The 19,337-nt window shown below is 35.8% G+C and overlaps 1 protein-coding gene across 2 annotated transcripts in view; it reads right to left on the minus strand.

The window, feature by feature from the left end:
* Positions 1 to 18,753, minus strand: part of LOC149076631 (U4/U6.U5 small nuclear ribonucleoprotein 27 kDa protein-like) — a 148,916-nt gene extending 130,163 nt beyond the window's left edge. For both annotated transcript variants that reach the window (XR_016194080.1, XM_089244244.1), the window contains exons 1-2: positions 18,656 to 18,753; positions 8,937 to 9,004 (exon numbers count right to left, since the gene is read on the minus strand). Coding sequence is in view for 1 of the 2 variants with exons in the window: in XM_089244244.1 (XP_089100370.1) it covers positions 8,937 to 8,973 (37 nt within the window). In the remaining variant the exon portion in view is untranslated. The remainder of the gene's footprint in view (positions 1 to 8,936; positions 9,005 to 18,655) is intronic.
* Between the last annotated feature and the right edge of the window lie 584 nt (positions 18,754 to 19,337).

A 19,337-nucleotide genomic window follows, 5' to 3' on the forward strand; every position in this document is an offset into this window, starting at 1 on the left:
ACCATGAACCTTGTGCGTACAGAGGTCGTACCCTGCATAGAGGTTTCATGAAACGGGTCAAAATTTCAATGTACCTTGCAACATTCATCGTCGTTCCCTCGGGTAGAAATTCCTTGTGGATAATGCTTTGACTATCAAAAAAGGTGATTAGCATCGTTTTGATGCATGATTTTTCTGCTCTGACCTTTTTTCGACGAGGTGAGGCAGGGGAACGCCATTCCATGCTTTGCCGTTTCATTTCAGGGTCGTACCTGAGACACCAGGACTCGTCTTCAGTGATATTCTGTTCATTCATTTTCCTGTTCTCAGTTATGAACCAACGCACTAAACAAGCACTTTGTAGAACAAGTCTTTCACGGAACACAAACAACGCTCAACTGAACAACGGTGGCGGCAGATGGTCAACACCTGCCGCTACGCATGTGCAGCGTTTTGCTTCACCAGTGTTGCCAGATCGGCCGCTCTGATTTCATTCACCAAACTTTATTGTCAGAGGTTGTAGTTCAAATCTAATGTTAATCACATAATAAATTCTAGTCAGTTACCAGCATGTTCTTGCTGTGTTTCGATCTTTTCCCCACTACATTCTTGGCGACGTAAATGGGATCCGATTAACAGAAATTTTATGACATGGAAAAACCTTAGTTCACACCATTGGTGGAAAAGGCAGAATTTCGCTAAGTTCATGCCAATGTTCGTGATCATCCATATCTTCTCAAAGTTGTCCAAATGCTGTTGTTGATCTGCAATTGTTCCAGTGAATGGAGTTCGCAATGTTCCAATCATCGAAGTTTTAGTGTTGCTGAACTGACGATTTTGATGCGTTTTGGCTGTGCTTCCCAGAGATTTTTTAGACATTGGTATGCATTCATGGTGGATCTCTATTATTTTTTGGAATATTTAGGTAACTATATTATACAATTTGTTTTTAGTTTTACTAATTTTTATGAATCATGTTTATACCTAAAATTTGTTTAGGATTTCGGTAAAATTTCATTCCTATTCCTTTGCAATTGCTAGCACAGATTGATTCATGAATTTGACATGTCCGACCCAAATTCTTTCAAACTTTATGCCGAGCAACTAAAATTTTTTCTTGAGGCAAATTACACAGACAATCTGGGTGAGAAGCATGCCACTCTGTTGGCTATTTGTGTCATTAAGACCTTGAGCGTAATTCAGACTTTGGTTTCTTCGAGAAAGGTCCTGGAACATGCCAGAGAAATGCCTCTTTTGATGAAATTTTAAGCTTGCATCAAAATTACTTTTGTACGAAATCATCAGAAATTTTAAATTTCTAAAGACGTTTTAAATTTCAAAAATGAGTCCAGAGTGAATGTTTGTTACTGAACTGCGTGAACTCGCTGAGGTGTGTAATATTGAAGACACGTCTGAATGCTTGAGGGACCAATCTGTCTGTAGTGTGAAGGACAGCAATGTTCAGAGGCATCGGAAGTATTTCCACTCCGTGTGTGCTCACATGGGTGTACGCAAGGGGGGGGGGGGGTTGCCCCCCCCATATTTAAAAATATATATATATTGAATTTTTTCTATTTCTGTTATATTTCTATAGAAATACTGTATCACAGTGGTTCTCACCCAGTGCTCTGCAGAGCCCTTGGGGGCTAGGGCTCCGTGTGCACTTCCCAGAGGCTCCGTGGTTGTTCCAGGGCAATAAAATTAATCTGTGAATCTGATAAATAAATAAAAGGAGGCTTGTGTGCAAGGCTCGCCATGGAAATAATATACTAAAAAGAGCTCTGTGAGACAAAAGGTTGAACACCACAGCTGCATTGGCGTTAAGCAAAAGGGGCCGATACTATAGTTTCATTTCATAGGAAAAAGCGTAAACCCTCCTGAGAAGAAAAAAAATTGAAAACCCCTCCCTCGAGAAAATTTTGTGTACGGACGAGAGCAGGGTCATGTACAAAGATGTGACCGGAAAATATAAACAACAAAAGCTCTCTAGCCAGACGGCCTTGACATTGGATTTTTGTGGTGTCGCCACAAAGGCGAAAATAATTTTTTGTAAGTGCTGGGAAGACACTACAGACCACCAAAGAAAGAATTCTTCGTCTGGATTCCTGGAGACCGGGATCCTAACAAATCCCTAAAAGTGCTCAGTAAATGCAATGAAGATCTGATGCCTGGCCAACTTCACCTGCAAGCTGTCATCCCGGGAAATGGGGGTAATACCCTGGTGATCGGGGTGGAGCAAGCGATGGTGGAGAGGCTTGCCACCAGATCTTTTACCGTGCATTGTGGCTTGAGCGCTGTTATGTTCAGGGAGCCATCTCGACAGCACAGGCCAACAATCTCTACTCAGCGGCCTGAGAAGCCAACAACTGTTCAGGCAGAAGAATGGTCAGCACACGCTGATGAAGCTGGGTCTACCTCCAGACCCTTAGATGTAAATAAGGACAATGACCCAGAGATGGAAATGGTGTTGGACCTGGAGTGTAACACCAGGTCTGACTCTGATCTATCTTAGGACATCTTTGCAACCTCCTTGGTTAAACCTACACACTGAGTGGTATTCTTTTACCCACGGGTAAGTAAATTTTGTAATATACCTTGCCAATGTTATTTAGGCAGATAAATTTACAACATAGCAAGACTGCATCCTACAACCTTGCAGCTTCCTTTCGCAACCATAATCATTTTGTAGCTCTGATTCAAGAACCATGGGTCAGAAACGGGATGATTATGGGCCGTCTACCGAACTCCAAACTCTTCGTTAAGAAAGGAACAGGGTTTCATCCAAGAGCATGTGTGTACCTTGCTAAAAGTATCCATGCCTGGGCACTGCCACAATTCACATCAGAAGATGTTGTCGCAGTTCTGATAAAGGGTAATGGACTAAACAAGATTCGCCCTATCATGATCTGCTCAGCCTATATGGCCTATGATCTCAAAATTCCGCAAATGTTCTGTGAACTGGTGGAATACTGCGAACATCACAATATAAGCATGATATTTGGATGTGATGCCAATGCTCACCACACAGCATGGGGCAGCTCAGACATAAACCAGAGAAGAGAAACATTACTAGAGCTCCTCATGAAAACAAATCTGGTTTGGGCTACGAGGGCACACACCAACCTCCCATACACATAGAAGTTATTGATCTGACTCTGGTCTCAATAGATATTGCAAACACGATCAAGAGATGGAGGGTCAGCGATGAACCTTCCTTATCTGATCACAGGTTCATAAACTTCTACTAAGAAGCACCATTTATTCCCACTTTTTTTCGGAATTTTAAGAACACAAACTGGGATCTTTTTAAAAGAAACCTGGAAAGACAGTTCAACACTCTCGCCAACCCTGGTGACGAGATCTTAACAGCAGATGACTTGGACCACCATGCTGCCACTCTGAAAGAGGTGATCAGGAACTCTTCAAATCAGGCACGTCCACTCAAGCCTGAAAAATCCAAAGTCTACTCACAAAATTGGTGGACTAAAGATCTTGAATTCCTTTGTAAAAAAACAAGGAAATCACACTGGAAGGTTGTTAGGACTAAACGTGAATCAAATTGGATTTACTATAAGGAAGTTCAAAGAAAGTTCAAGAAAGAAATCAGAAAAGTGAAAAATACTTCTTGGCAGAAGTTTTGCACAGAGATGAATTCACTGTCAGAAACTGCAGAGGTTATCACAAATTGATCAAAAACAATTTCTATGATAAAATTAATGTTATAGAACGAACAGGTGGTAACTATACCGCCAGTCCAGTGGAGACACTGGAATGTCTTCTGGACTATCACCTAGACGGACCAACAAAACCAGACTGTGGTGTACAGACTAGGCCCATCCTGGAACCAGTAGACACCCCAATAGCCAACACAAATAGTTGAATATGACAAATGTACTAAAGACTTGAGGGGATTTTCTCCATTCAAGTCACCAGGCACAGATGGAATATATCCTATCTTTTTACAAAAAGGATGGGAAGTTATAGTCATTGAGCTGATTCGCCTCTTCAAAGCCAGCCTAGTTTTGGGATATATACCCAAAGTATGGAAGAGCTCCAGAGGTGTCTTCCTACCAAAACCAGGAAAAGACACCTATTATAAATCATCATCCTTCAGAATGATTACATTATCTTCTTTCCAGTTAAAGTTACTGGAAAAACTGATACTCTGGCATCTTCAAGATATTCCTCTCTTAATGGGTAAGATTAATGAGAACCAGCATGGTTTTAATACCGGGTTTTCGACTGACTCTGCTCTTCATCAATTGATTTGGAGAATTGAAAACACAATTATCAATGGACAATTTGCTATTGGTATTTTTCTGGACATTGTTGGAGCCTTTGACAACGTTACTTATGACTCTGTATATAAGGCACTAATAGATTATAACATTCCACCTATGTTAATTAGATGGATCGATCACATGCTCAGAAACCAAACAATCACTGCTCGTGTTCTTACACCCAAGCTGAAAGAGCTATCAGAAGAGGATGTCCGCAAGGAGGAATCCTTTCTCCTTTCTTGTGGAACATTGTCTTCAGCTCTCCAAACTAATAAAGAGCCCAGGATATACACAGGCCTATGCAGACGATCTAGTCGTGCTCATTCAAGGGCATGATTTATCCACAATGAGGATTCTTGCTCAACAAATTTTAAACTCGGTCAGCAGATGGTATAGCTGCAAACTTTTGAAAATGAAAATTCAGGAGATTTTTGAGCAAACTCATATTTTATACTAAAACCGCTGCCTAATAAGGATACAATAAGGATTTTCCAAACATAAAAGTTAAAGTGTAGGGAATAAAATCCCTACTCAAAAACTGAAGTCAAATTCAAATAGGGATTTTACACACATGGAAGTTAAGCCCTTGGGAATAAAATTCCTACGTGAAAAACAAGTGAAATTGGAGGCCAAAACTTCAATGATGTAAAAATAAATATTGTGTTCAATCAGAAACACTGTGAACAAACATTCTGCGCGAATGACCCCAAAATCATCAGAAGATAAAGGGAAAAACCGTCAATTTTTGAAGAACACTGACTTTTTGTGATACTTGCTTGATGGTTTTTTTTTTCATTTCACATGAGTGATGATGTCAGTCTTTCCATGACCGATGTTTATGTCCGTAACACAACTTGTACAAAAAGGAAAAGTCGGCCCTCTTCTGGAACGTTTGATGAAAGGAAATTCATTGGAATAAGTATCTTTAAAATTGATTAAATATGTTTTTGCTTATCAGTATTCATGTTTTGTTATATCGCATGTAAGTAACTTCAACAAAAGAAATTTTGACCATATGCGCATCACTATAATCTTCAATTATTATTCAGGACTATTGGCTGCTAAGCCATTTCCCTGCACAATAAGACAAACAACTTTCTTGTTACCATCAGAGGGTTTGTAAAACCTCCTTAAAAAGGGAATTTCCCCATTTACAACGTGTGACATCATTTCGAAAGGGGAAAAATATAGGCTTCATGCCCCACAAGAAATTCCTTACGGAATTTTTAGGGACAATTAGGGATTTTTTGTGATTTTCGTAAAAATTTGGGAGATTTAAGAACTTTTTGGGAGGTCGAGCGATGAAGCTAAAATTCGGGAGACTTGGCAGCTATGAGATGGGGTGACAAACACCAACTAACATTTTCCACAGAAAAAACCAGAATTGTGATTTTCACATGGAACAGGAAATTCGAAACTTAATCCTCAAGGGACAAGAATTAACCATATGTGACAGAGTGAAATACCTTGGATGTCATTTGAATTCTAAGCTCTCCTGGAAATCCCATATTCAAGAACGAGCCAAACGGGCTACTAACTTATGCTATGCAAATGAATTATTGGCAAAACCTGGGGTTTAAACCCTAAAACTACTCAGTGGATCTATACAGCTATTGCACGCCCAATGCTGAGCTATGCAGGAGCTTTAACCAGCTCTCCCTCCATCCAGTGGCGGATCCAGGGGGGGGGGGGCAATAGGGACAATCGCCCCCCCAAGAGCTTTGAAACAAAAGGCGATGGGGTGATTGCCTCCCACCCCCAAGAGCCCTCAAACAGGTGTTTGAACAGTGGAACAGGGAAATTCTGAGAGTTCATCAAAAAAAAGAATTTTTGGAAAAAAATAAATTAATGCAGTGAAATACTTTTCCATTGTAAAATACTTGGTTACGTATTTTCCATGCTAGATGACTTTAGAAAGTAAAAGACAGTGACGTGTGTTGGTCATTGTATAGGGGTTGAACGATCAATTGTAAGCCACATCGAATGAGATGAATCACCGTTTTCCAGCTATTATTTTTTCTTCGTTTGTTTTTTGGCTTCAATCCTTATAAACATGCAAACTTGATTTCGACCGAAAAATGAAAGAATCTATGAAAAGAAAGCTATTTTCGGTAAGTGAAAAATTTAAAGGTTTAATATTGTCGGGTGAGGAAATCCATTCCTGTATTTTTTGTAGCACATCAGGGTTTTCCCAGGAAACAAAGCCACATTCCCTTGTGGATTCACTGATAATTGTATTGATATGGCCTCCCACAATGCTGAAGATGATTTTGACCACCTTTTATTTTTTCGCTCCAATTCACTAGAGTATAGGGTGCATGAAAAATCTTTCCAAGGATCCACAAAAAATCGTAATTTAGATGTTCTACTGCAGGAGGCGGAATTGAACATAACCTTTTAATGGCCATTCAAGTATTACGTAAGCAGATTTTCAGCCATTTTTGACCCCTTCCCTCCTTGTTAGCAAAACACTGACCCCCCCCCCCAGCAAAATTTCGTCAGAAGCTTAGAATATTTCATATCTTCAAAATGGGGTGGTTGAGGATGTAAGCAACCTTCAAACCCCCCCCCCCCGTCATCAAAAGTCAGCAAATCCGAAACACCCTTCCTCAATGCTGACGTAATACTTGAATGACCCCTTATCTATCAGAACATAGGCCCCCATCATGCTCTGCAGGAATTAATTTTAATTATGAAGAATCTTTTCAAATAAAAAAATTTCAAAATTAATATTGAAAGCACTTGATATAATCATAATGAATTATATTTAAAAAATACAAATAATTTAATTTGGCATGAAAGTAATGTTTCTTCTTATTTAACACGTCTGTTGGCAGAAAAAATATATATATTTGAGCAATTTTCTGACGACCCTTGTAAGTACGAATTTGAAAGAAAAATTTATTATTTTCAATCCTAGAAGTCGATTTACATTATGATATTTATGTCTCTTTAAATTTTGCTGAATTTTGCACACACACCAACTATTTCTTAAAATATGCGTTAATTATTTCTTGTTATCGAGAACAGCCTATATTTGTTTCTCTCTAACTTTAACTTAGTGAATACAGTAAACCAGGGCTGGACAAATCCCAGGTGCCAGTTTGCCATGGTGACTAAAAAATTGGTAATGGCGCCTAAAATTTTGATTGAAAAGTGTGATTACTAAATTGCAGGCTGAGAGCAGCCCAAAATGCTTGGAATTTATAGCAGCATATCTGTCAACATGAAAGAGGGTCATTATGCCCTGAAAAATGAAAAGAAGCATTAGTTTGGACTTTTTTTTTCGGGTAAAAATTATTTTGGTGCCTATAAAATTGTTCTGCAGCCTAGATTTTTTTTCGATTTGTCCAGTTCTTTAGTAAAAACCATTTAATTAATTTCATATTTTTTTATTCTGTCATGACTTCCCACTTGCATACGCCCGATTTACCATTTGGTGCTTTAAGCATGTCTGAGATTTTATATTTCTAGATTAGTATTTCCGAAACTCGTGACAAGGTGTTTCTAAACAAAAGTTTTCATCCTTTATGAGAAATTGCTCATTTCAAAATTTACGTTTGAAGATCAAGTAATTCTGGTATGGTTTTCAGTGGCGGAGCCTTCGGGTTGAAAATCTGTGTTGTAGAAAACAAAAATTGAAGAAAAAACTGAAAAAATAGCAGAAAAAACATAGATCGAGTTGATTACTGTCACAATATTTAATGGCTATAATATATATTGCTATGGCTAAAACTGGCGAATTTTGCTGGTGGAGCCAAGATCATGTACGGTATGAAAGAAAATGGCTGGAGACTGTCCACCTCCAAGTTACAATATATCTACATTTAAAAAGTAAAACTTTTCAAATATATTTACTAATTATTTGTTATATATGTGCTGTGTGTGTGTATATATATATTGTATGGATTATCAGGAATATTATTTACAGGGGAATGACGGAGAAACTAAAAAATTTGAAAAGAAAATTAAAACAATCGACAGTTTTTTCATCCCGAAGTCTAAAGGCTCGTCGACTTGCCCCATTCCTGTTATACCACCACCAGAACATGGAAATACTATTCAAAAAGTCAATAGCAATGTTGACTACCCTAGTATTCTATTATCCCTGATGAACGCCATGAAACTCACCCTGAGTTTGATAGTGAATCCAAACTTAATCAAGGCTTAGTCAGTGCGACGTGGAGGCAATATATTTTCAGCTTTTCCTTTTTAAACGACCATCAAACTCAACTTGGAACTGTTTGAGATCTCACCAGTTTTCATTGAATCGAATTGCATTTTCTAATGCCAAATCTTGGATACAATTATTAATTCAAGATTATCTAAATACAGTCACTTAACTAAACATACGAACATATGTTAAAGTATCTACAGTAAAAAACCTGATTTAACACCACCATTTATGTTGCAGAATTCTGGTGCAATGATGAGTTTCGCATCATACCATATCACATTTTTCATTTTCATGCAACACGCTTTCTCAAAATATGTAGCACAACAGATGAATATCACTAATACAAACGATTGTGTTGTACCTGAACCAAGATTAGAAGCATTATTTTACAGGAAAAAGTCTGAATGCATGTAATACGAGCATCATTGCACATATTATTGAGTCATTCATTACAAAATGGAATGATAAGATAAATGAATAGAACGACAAATGCAACAAACCTCTTCTAGCAGGTGAACGTGACCTGCTTCTTGCCATGACTGCAAATAAAAGGCGTTACTTCGAATACCTGAAGGGAAAAAAAACCTGGCATGTCTTATTACAGTAAGACCTCAGTGTAACATCATTACTTTTAATGCTATGTGGCCTATAAAATAACTTTTTATTGGCCCATGTGAGCATATTAGTGTGAATTTGGATAACTCAATATCAAGTCACCTGCACATGAAGTCATTTTTATTCTGCCCCAGGGGTGACATTATACGGGAGTCTAACTGTAAAATTTTAAAGTTATACAAACCCTTTATTGATCATCAAAGGAAATAAAATATTCATTAAGACTTCCTCTCATAAAGCTTAACTTAATAGGAATATATGCAGGGAGATATTGAGGTCCATACAGTAAAATCTGTCTATAACGATACTCTAGGGACCTAGAAAAATATTTTTCCCGATAATGTCTCTCACAAGCACTCAAGATGGCAAAGCATGAAGCAATTTCAAGGACAACACACATTTATTTTGCACTGGTCGTCATTTCAATGTTCACAGATTCACAGGTTTGAAAATGACAGTGGGCTTTATCACGTACCTATACACATTTGTGCAAAACATAGTAAGTCTATCCCTACTTGCCTTAAAACCAGGAGCTTGCTTTTATTCTCTTGCTTAACTTCTTTGCTGCATTTTCAATTAATATAGTGCAGTTTTGTCAGCATTAAACACCTGCTGAAGTGCATAACCTCTCTTTAATAATTTTCTGCAAAGTCTTTGGAAATTTTCTAGCTGCGTCCTGGTCGGCAGAGACTTGATCACCAGTGATTTTAACATTGCATAATCCAAACCCTTTCTTAAACCTATGAAACCAACCTTTACTTGTATAAAATTCTCTCATGGAATAGATGTTTCACCCCAGCTCTTTTCTTTATAGAAGAGTAAAAAATTTTCCCCTTTTCCTTTATAATATTACAATCAATTGGAATATTTTTTGCAGCAGTCTTGACCCACAAAATATCTAGGATTTCAGGCTCAAGAGCTCCAACACCAGATTCCAGAGCCGTTGCGAAACCTGCATAAAAAGGCTGAAACAACCTCGACTTCAAATTGGCACGTATTATGGAGACCCAAGTAAGTTCCTAGAGCTGGTAGTTAAAATAACTTTGCCAATCTCCCCATTACAAAGTTTCACCGCAGAGAGCAACAGATCTACATGTTATACTATTCAGTCATTACACTTCATGCATAGTTAGAACAATTGATGGCTGATGGCAACACTACACATAACAAACATTACACAGAAACAAACTTCACGGAAGGTTTACCACACACACACTCCAACATGCACCAATTTGTTAGAAGTTCCACAGAGGAATATGGATGAGGTGGGTCATTCCATGTCAAATCACCCAGCCATGACACCCATAGTCTCAGATTTCAATGATTTTTTTTTATTTGTTGCATTTACCATTCTTATTAACCGTGTGAAATATTATTTGCATATCTCTAAAATTTTTTGAGAAAAAAAATGTTGAAATTTATCAAAAACTGATGCAGATGACTTTTCCGAGGCTCAATTTTTAAGGGGCATTGTTTGAGAAAATAAATCATAACTTTTTCAATTTTCAATATATTCAAGTGAAATTTTCACTAAAGTGTTCACAAAAACATACAGAATATGAATAAAAATAATTCATACACTTACATTTGAAATTTACATGCAAAACAATTATGTAAACTTTGTTTTTGTGGAATTTTTCGTTAGAAAAAATACAATTTTTCAAACGTATTTTTAGACCAGAGGCACAGCAGTTACCAAAACAACTTTTATTTTAAATTTCTCCTAAATATATGAAGTAAAATACTGGAGAAAAAAAATAATGGTTTTTTGACTGTTAATATGTTTATTCTGGCTCGCAACACAAAATTCATCGAAATAAGACTGGATCGTTCCGATTTCAAATCATTCAACTAGATACTGAAATGCAACCCATCATCCCAGATTCCAATTATTATTTTTTATTTATTGCTTCTACCATGCTTGTTGACCATGCAAAGTTTCATGCAAATATCTCAAAAACTTTTTGAGAAAAAAAATGTTTTCTAACCTCACGAATGACGTCTCTTAGGCTAACTCCATTCAAGCAATATTATTTGTGAAAATATATCATAACTTTGCAGATTTTTAATATATTCAAATGAAATTTCCACTAAAATGCTCACAAAAAAATGCAGATTATGAATAGAAAAAATGTAAACCTTAGAGGGAAAAAGTCATTTAAATTTTATTTATTTATTTATTTTTTTATTTTTGACACAATTTTTTAAACACTTTTTTTTGGATGCACAGCATGAATTTTCAATTTTATTTAAATTTAATCCTGTTAATATATTAAGAAGACTAGAAAAGTAAACATTATTTTGACAGTTAATACATTTGAGTAACAAAACAATTGTACTTATATGACTACATTAATTATATTTGTACATTTTGACTTAATATAATGATTCATGCTTAGTAAAAAGAAATTTATATTTTATTTTTCATGTACGCTTATACATTTATTACAGTATTAATTAAATTAAGTTTCATGAGTAGTTAATGCAATAATTCAAAACAATTAATAAATTTTAAAATTCTAGGATTAAATGAATTCATGAAATAATTAGAAATGTTAATGTAATGTGTCAAGTGGGAGTTGGTGAAAAAAAAAGGTTTTGGGTGAATAAAATAATTTTTCAAATTAAACCTTCATGTTCAGATTCTTAGAAGTGTTCAAATTCCAAATAATTAATTTCACTTTTAATTGATCTATAAATATTTCTTATGATGCAACAAAGACAAACTTTTGCAATCTGATATATTTTTGCATAAAGAATTATTTTGTATTTGATAAATCCAGATAATGTTAATCATATATATAGATTAATTTTTGAAGTTTTTTTAACATGCTTAATTATAAAGTTATTTTACCACAACAGTGTTAAATTTTTTTTTAATTACTTCGACTTATGATCTTGCTGAAGACAGAGAACATGCTCCATAAAGTAGCCTACTCCAGGGTTAGCAAATTTTTCTTATGATAACACAATTTCCATTTGAGCTAAATATTTTATATCATCATTTTGGAAATAAAGGAAAATGTCAGAAAAGACACTTGAAATTTATAGTGTTGGAAAAAAAACTGGATCTGACTGTCATAAAAAGTGTTATGCAAAAGTGTAAAATCTGTTACCCATTACATCATTGGACCCATCAGACATCAATATTGAGGAGTGGAGCAAGTTCTGAACATTTATCTACTGTGTGTTTAAGCATCATAGAGCTTTTTTCTCAAAGTATGAAATATATCCGGAAGCATGCTTTAATCCTTTAAAATGTCATAAGAAAAAAATAACAGAAGGTTTAAGGATAGTAAACTTGTATTTTTCATGTATAAATGAAATAAACGGTTGTACAAAATCAATTCCAGAGCAAAAAATATGCCATGCCTGTAGAGACAGCGAATATAAACAACAATAAATTAAATGAAGAAACTGAATACTGTGAAGAGATGAACAGTGACAGTAATGTAGAGAAGTAACTTGGAAAAATGTCAATTATTAAACAAGAAGCACTTGAAGAAATAAATTCATCTCTACAGAACATAGAAGAGTCACCAATTAAACTTCATACGGTAGCTCCACAGTGCAAGTCAAACAATGCCAAAAGAAAAGTTGAATCTGCTTGCAACACTTTAAAATCAAATGTTTGTAAAGTTTTTGAAGAATCACCAGGAAATGAATCTCAATGTACACTTATAATAATGAAGATATTAAACAGAAAGCAAATATGAATATTTTGATAAAGTTAATTAGAAATAAGACTCAATTTACCCATCACAACAAGGGCAAATTTTAACTCTGGCCCCTGCTTTAAGAAATGGGAACAAGGAAAAAAAAGAGTTCAATGTCACTGAATATGCCATGAGAGAAACAGGAGAGCTTTTGTAAATGAAAAAGCAAAGGTGAGCCATTGTGTTTTTATTATAAAAAGAATCAAAAATTAAATTTCAACGATTTTTTTGCAATCTAATTTTTTAATGCAAAGGTTTAAATTTTCTTTCCTAGTCATAATCCACATTTTTTTGTGAGCATTTTAGTGGAAATTTCATTTGAATATATTGAAAATCTGCAAAGTTATGATATATTTTCACAAATAATATTGCTTGAATGGGGTTAGCCTAAGAGACGTCATTCGTGAGGTTAGAAAACATTTTTTTTTCTCAAAAAGTTTTTGAGATATGTACATGAAACTTCGCATGGTCAACAAGCATGGTAGAAGCAATAAATAAATAATAATAATTGGAATCTGGGATGATGGGTTGCATTTCAGTATCTAGTTGAATGATTTGAAATCGGAACGATCCAGTCTTATTTCGATGAATTTTGTGTTGCGAGCCAGAATAAACATATTAACGGTCAAAAAACCATTATTTTTTTTCTCCAGTATTTTACTTCATATATTTAGGAGAAATTTAAAATAAAAGTTGTTTTGGTAACTGCTGTGCCTCTGGTCTAAAAATACGTTTGAAAAATTGTATTTTTTCTAACGAAAAATTCCACAAAAACAAAGTTTACATAATTGTTTTGCATGTAAATTTCAAATGTAAGTGTATGAATTATTTTTATTCATATTCTGTATGTTTTTGTGAACACTTTAGTGAAAATTTCACTTGAATATATTGAAAATTGAAAAAGTTATGATTTATTTTCTCAAACAATGCCCCTTAAAAATTGAGCCTCGGAAAAGTCATCTGCATCAGTTTTTGATAAATTTCAACATTTTTTTTCTCAAAAAGTTTTAGAGATATGCAAATAATATTCCACACGGTTAATAAGGATGGTAAATGCAACAAATAAAAAAAAAATCATTGAAATCTGAGACTATGGGTGTCATTTTGGCATTTTGCCGGGTGATTTGAAATGGAATGACCCAGGTGCATGTCTGGTTTAGTAGTTAAAATCACTTAAAGTTGTTGAAACCATATTCTATTACAAATTTAATATTCATTTTGCAACATTTCAGAAACTACATTCATGGTTTGTAATTTTATGCCATATAATATCCTGTGATCTAAAATACAAGCAAGTATTGTTCTGTTTCCATTTTTTTTTTGTTCCCCCTCAAGTTTGATTAAATCGAATGCAATATATTACCACTAATATGATCTGGCCTTTCAATTCATTTGTATTTTTGCTCATTGTCACTCTTTTCTCTTCCCCGTTTTAGATTCATCACCACTCAGAGATAAGATGTACACCACCACCAAATATTTATTTTTCTTTCATTATAGGGGGCCATGGGCTGGATACAAGTTTACACCCATGTAATCTGTATAATAGATTTTTTAATTACAGCTATCTCTCACTTACATTCAATCACATTTCTCTTAGTTATAAGACAATTTTCTGCACAAAGGTGCATAACACTATTCACTCATACGCCTCTCTCGTTTATGCATCTTTTCCTCTTGTTCCCCCTCGCATGATGGATATATATAAGTGAAAGATTACTATACTTATATATATAGGTTCTCAATTTCAATCCACTATCATTCTTAATTTCAATCCACTATCATTCTTAATTTCAATCCACTATCATTCTTAATTTCAATCCACTATTATTCTTAATTTCAATCCACTATCATTCTTAATTTCAATCTACTATCATTCTTAATTTCAATCCACTATCATTCTTAATTTCAATCCACTATCATTCTAATCAATTGCATAACTCGTTATAATCATTAAAAAATGAAAATCTAATTCACGGTGAAGAACAGGGAAGTGACTAGGATTCTTGTGAAGGGGCACAAATATGGTTTTGCTACCCCGCCCATAGCCAAATCCAAATGATTTTACGTTATTTTTGTTTTTTCCTAAAATTTGTTATTCCCCTCCCCCAAAATAGTTTGTTGCCCGGGGCTTTCCAGTCCTGACAGACACACCAAACTTTTCTTCCTGCAGTTCACGTCAATTTTTACACTGTTGCCAACTGGGACAGATGTTACCGAAGTCAAGGCAGTGTTTCTCAAAGTGTGCGTCACCAAACTTTGTCAGAGGCATGGCAGTGAGCTGGAGATATTCATTTTTATGCATATGCTCTGAAGTGGTTCTTTTGGGGAAATATCCACCAAACTATTGTTGATAGCCGCAGATGAATCATGAATTCAACAAGGAAGCCATCTCAACCTTTGAGAATCATTGATTAAGGGAAGAAGTAATGTCTCTCTACTCAGCTCAGCTACAAATAAGCTCTACTCAGCTTGCTGCTTTGCGTGTTATAAGGAAAGTTGTCACCGTGGAGCATTGGTTAGCATACTAGCTCATTTTGCAAGAGGGCCCAGGTTCGATTCCGCACTTCATAAAGTTTTTTTCCCGAATCCTTTGTTCCGTGGAACATCGATAGTACATTCCTTAAAACGAAAAAATGACAATAAAAAGTGAACAATAACAAAACATTCTTCTACTACATAAATGAAATTAAATACAGGGATCGAGATTAGAAATGTAGCATCCTACACCAGATAAAGGGCCATTCGTTCAAGTATTACATAAGCAAATTTTTAGCCATTTTTGACCCCCTTCCCCCTCTTGTCAGCAAAATGCTAACCCCCCCCCCCCCTCCCCCAACCTTGTCAGAAAATTTCATCAAATCTTATCATCACTGCTCCCTAACGCATATTGGTGGGATCAGAAACGTACGTTTGAGGAGGGCAATAGGGGGTTCGTGCACCTCCTTCCCTCAAGAAGAAAAATAAAAATTTTCAATGCAAAAAATTTATTTTTTTCAAAAATAAAGGTCAAAAATTTTTTTTTTTTTCAAAAATTTTCTTTTGAAATTTTAAATGTTATTACTATCAATTTCTGAGGGTAAGAACTCAAAATTTCTCTTTAAGAAATTCATAGCAAACCAACCCTTTAAGCCATATAATGATAAACCCTTGACCAGCAGACCAAATGTGTCCCTGAAAGTTATCCAATATGGCTTGGCCCCTCGAACCTAATTTTGTAAAAATAAACTAAGCGCGGCACATTTACAAATCAATTAAATGACCACTGGTACAATTCCAGAACATTTAAGTGACCAATGACACATTTTCAGATCACCGAAGTAGGTCTCAAAGATCACTTTCACATTCAAAGATCACCTAAGTAATCCAAGACACAGTTACAGAACACTTAAACGGATCCGTGGCACATTTAAAGATCCCTTGAGTGACATGTGGCACAGTTTTAGCACTTATGTGGCCCCCAGTGCAGTTCTACATCACTCAAGTTACCCGCGGAACATTCCCAGATTACTTAAGTGATACATGGGAAGATGACGGTTCACTTGAGTGAAGTGTGGCACAGTTCCAGAGCACTTAAGCGGCCCGGAAACATTTCCAGAACCCTTGAAGGATCCATGAAACATTTAGAGATCACTAAAGTGGCTCTGTAGGGGACTTATCAATAGGTAGAATGTTAGTTCAGGTGCCCAATAGTTAATGAAAGGTTTTTCCGTTTTTGGCGCACGGAATAAGATGCCATTAATAAAATTTCATATCTTCATAAAGGATGGTTGACGTAAGCATCATCCAACCACCCTTGTCATCAAAAGTCAGCAAATCGGGAAACACCCCCCCCCCCCCATCGATGCTGACATAATAATTGAATGGCCCCTAAGTGATTCAAATTATACAGACTACACTAAATTATTTTATACTACAGTTGTTCCTTTTGTGAGCAAATCATTTTCTCAATTGCATTGATAAAACGGCTTTCATCAATTTACCAGGCCATCACTTTTCACTTAAACTTCATTTTATTACTCAGGGTTTTCAGCATCTAAGAAACTAAACTTCAATATGAAACATGTTGGTGGTAGAGATCGCTGCGTTTAGAGAGCAAAGTGAGCATTGCGAGGTTGCCTTAAAATTGGCGAAGAGACTTAGAATTGAAGGTTAGCGAAGAAAATCGCATTCTGTTTTTTCCACTATTTTTTCATTTTGTGTTTCGCTTGTCATCGTTTTCTTGTTGCTTGTTTTCTGCTATTTATTTTTCTATTGCCACCCTTGTTATGTCAGTCGATGATAGAAATAAACGGCCCTTATCAGGACCAAATACCTCTTCTGACACTGTAAACAACTATTTACTCTGCAGTGTCTGATTTAAATGCCATTCTCATTTCCAGCTGCACAGTGCATAGCTCCAAGACTGCAGTTATAGAACAGCGAAGAGATAAGCGGGTGATTTGGAAGTAGAAAATGCATTGGGGCAGAGGAAGAGGTGCCTACACATAGTAAACAAGGTGGGAAAGAGCAAAAATTACCGTAGCAGTTCTGAAATGTAAGGGGATGATGATACCTCCGCAGAAGAGGGGGAGAGAGAAAAAAAGGGAGAAACGAACCAATCAGTAAATAGAGAAAATCCTTACCTCGCGGTGAGAACAAGTTTTTTTTTTTGACTCGTATACCTTGTTGAGTGGGCTCTTTCTCTTTGTGTCTCTGCTCGAGTACGTGACGTGTACAACAAAACGATTGTTACAGCTCATTTCAATCAACTAAACTACCAGCTATTTCCAACCTGTTGCTCCCCGAAACACCTAAGTGTCAATGTTTATGTCCGATTTCAGTGCTCGCAGGTGCAAGCATTTAAATTAAACATCCTTTTAAAATTGCATCCAAGGATTATAATTATGTTAATTTCAGGCATATTTATGTCAAAATTGCCTCGAGGGTGCTTCTTTATTTGATGGTGGGCATAAATAGTGCTCACTGCTCAAGGAAGGCTGAAGACCCCTAATCTAAATACTCCAACACAAAGTTGTTTTTTCATTGCTAATTTGGTAATTTTTGTTAAGGTTATCAATGTAGTATTTAAAAATGACAGGTATGAATTTATAATTTTGAAACTGTTTTTTTTTTGCAAATTTTGATCTTTGGAAAGTGAAAATGGAAAAGCAGTCGAAATGTTTCTATCGAAGGCACCATCAGTATAGTATAAAAGGAGGAATGCGGAAGACCTTTGTCTGTCATAGGTGGAGAAATTTCATCAGCAAATCCACTGGCCAGAGATGTTGTAAAAGTCAAGGTAGTAGAAAGATTGACGCCTGGTGTCATGCAGAAATAATACTTCTAGTGTGCTCTGAAAAGGTTCAAGTACAGCATTGGAAAAGTCACTTTGGACATACTAATGATTTAGAACATTTAAATCTTACTGAAACAGAGAGGCAAGTGAGTTCATGTTCACTTTTTCTTTCATTTTTTTTTATTTCATTTGCCCTATCCTTGTATCCACCTATGAAGGGAAGTTTAACATTTGAACAATGAAAGGACCAAGCCAATCATTTTGATCTCGCTTCATTTTCATTATGAACCAGATTGTTTAGAATGTTGAAATTACACAACTTTTTCTAAACCTACTACTTGACCATACATGCACATCATGCATATTCCTCAGAATTTCTAACAAATAATGTGTTATGTGTGTTTCATATTTTCCATAAAAATACTGAAACATTATGGTGTTTATCATCAGTTTAAAAAATAAAATCAAGATATTCTTAGTTCTATTCAAAGGGACCATGGCTAGTCAATTTGACCGGAACATTATAAACACTTTCACTGCATGCATTGCTAATATTTTGTTGAATCATGAAATTTTGGACTAGAAAAATTTGTCAAAATAAAATTCTCACTGATATAGATGTTTGGCTAGTTGAAAGTGGTAGAGACGGGCGATCAGCTCATGAACCGTCTAGAAGAGCGGCTCTTTTGTGAAGAAGCCCGGTCGCAGAGTTGCCAGATCTTTAAAAAATTTCCAGCTAAAATCATCCCAAAAAGTAGCTTAAAAATATTTGAGCTTGTGCCGCCATCTAGGAAGGAAAATATTAACTACAGTTTAATAGTAATATCTCCAAGTACTATCACAATCTATCATAATTATGATAGATTGTGATAGTATTAATACTACAAAAAGCAGATCATGGGTCGAGTTACGTCAAAGGTGGAGTCGACTGATCTAATGTATATATGAATTGACATCATCATCATCGTGCCCCCCCCAAACTTCCAAGTCTATCTCCGACTATGAAGCAGATATATATATATACGTATTATCAGAACCCTCTCCCAAGGGAGTAGCAGGCTCTAAGCAGACTTTTTCTTAGTGTCCCCTCCTTGGAAAGGTTATTATTATGCAAAATGACTGTACGTTTTTTGTGGGGGGCCAGTTCCCCGTCCCATTCAGGAGAAAATTAAAACTTTTTTTATTGAATAAATTTATTTCTGGGAAAAGTTGGGAACGTTCAGGCTACCTACTCGATACTCTCTCCTCCTTTTAACGCAAGGACCCACCCAGCCACAGCCGAAAGTGCATAG

The sequence above is a fragment of the Pholcus phalangioides genome, unplaced genomic scaffold (assembly GCF_987345545.1).
Source record: "Pholcus phalangioides strain wild (caught in Gottingen) unplaced genomic scaffold, Ppha-v1.0 ptg000015l_1, whole genome shotgun sequence".
In the NCBI taxonomy this organism is placed as follows: domain Eukaryota; kingdom Metazoa; phylum Arthropoda; class Arachnida; order Araneae; family Pholcidae; genus Pholcus; species Pholcus phalangioides.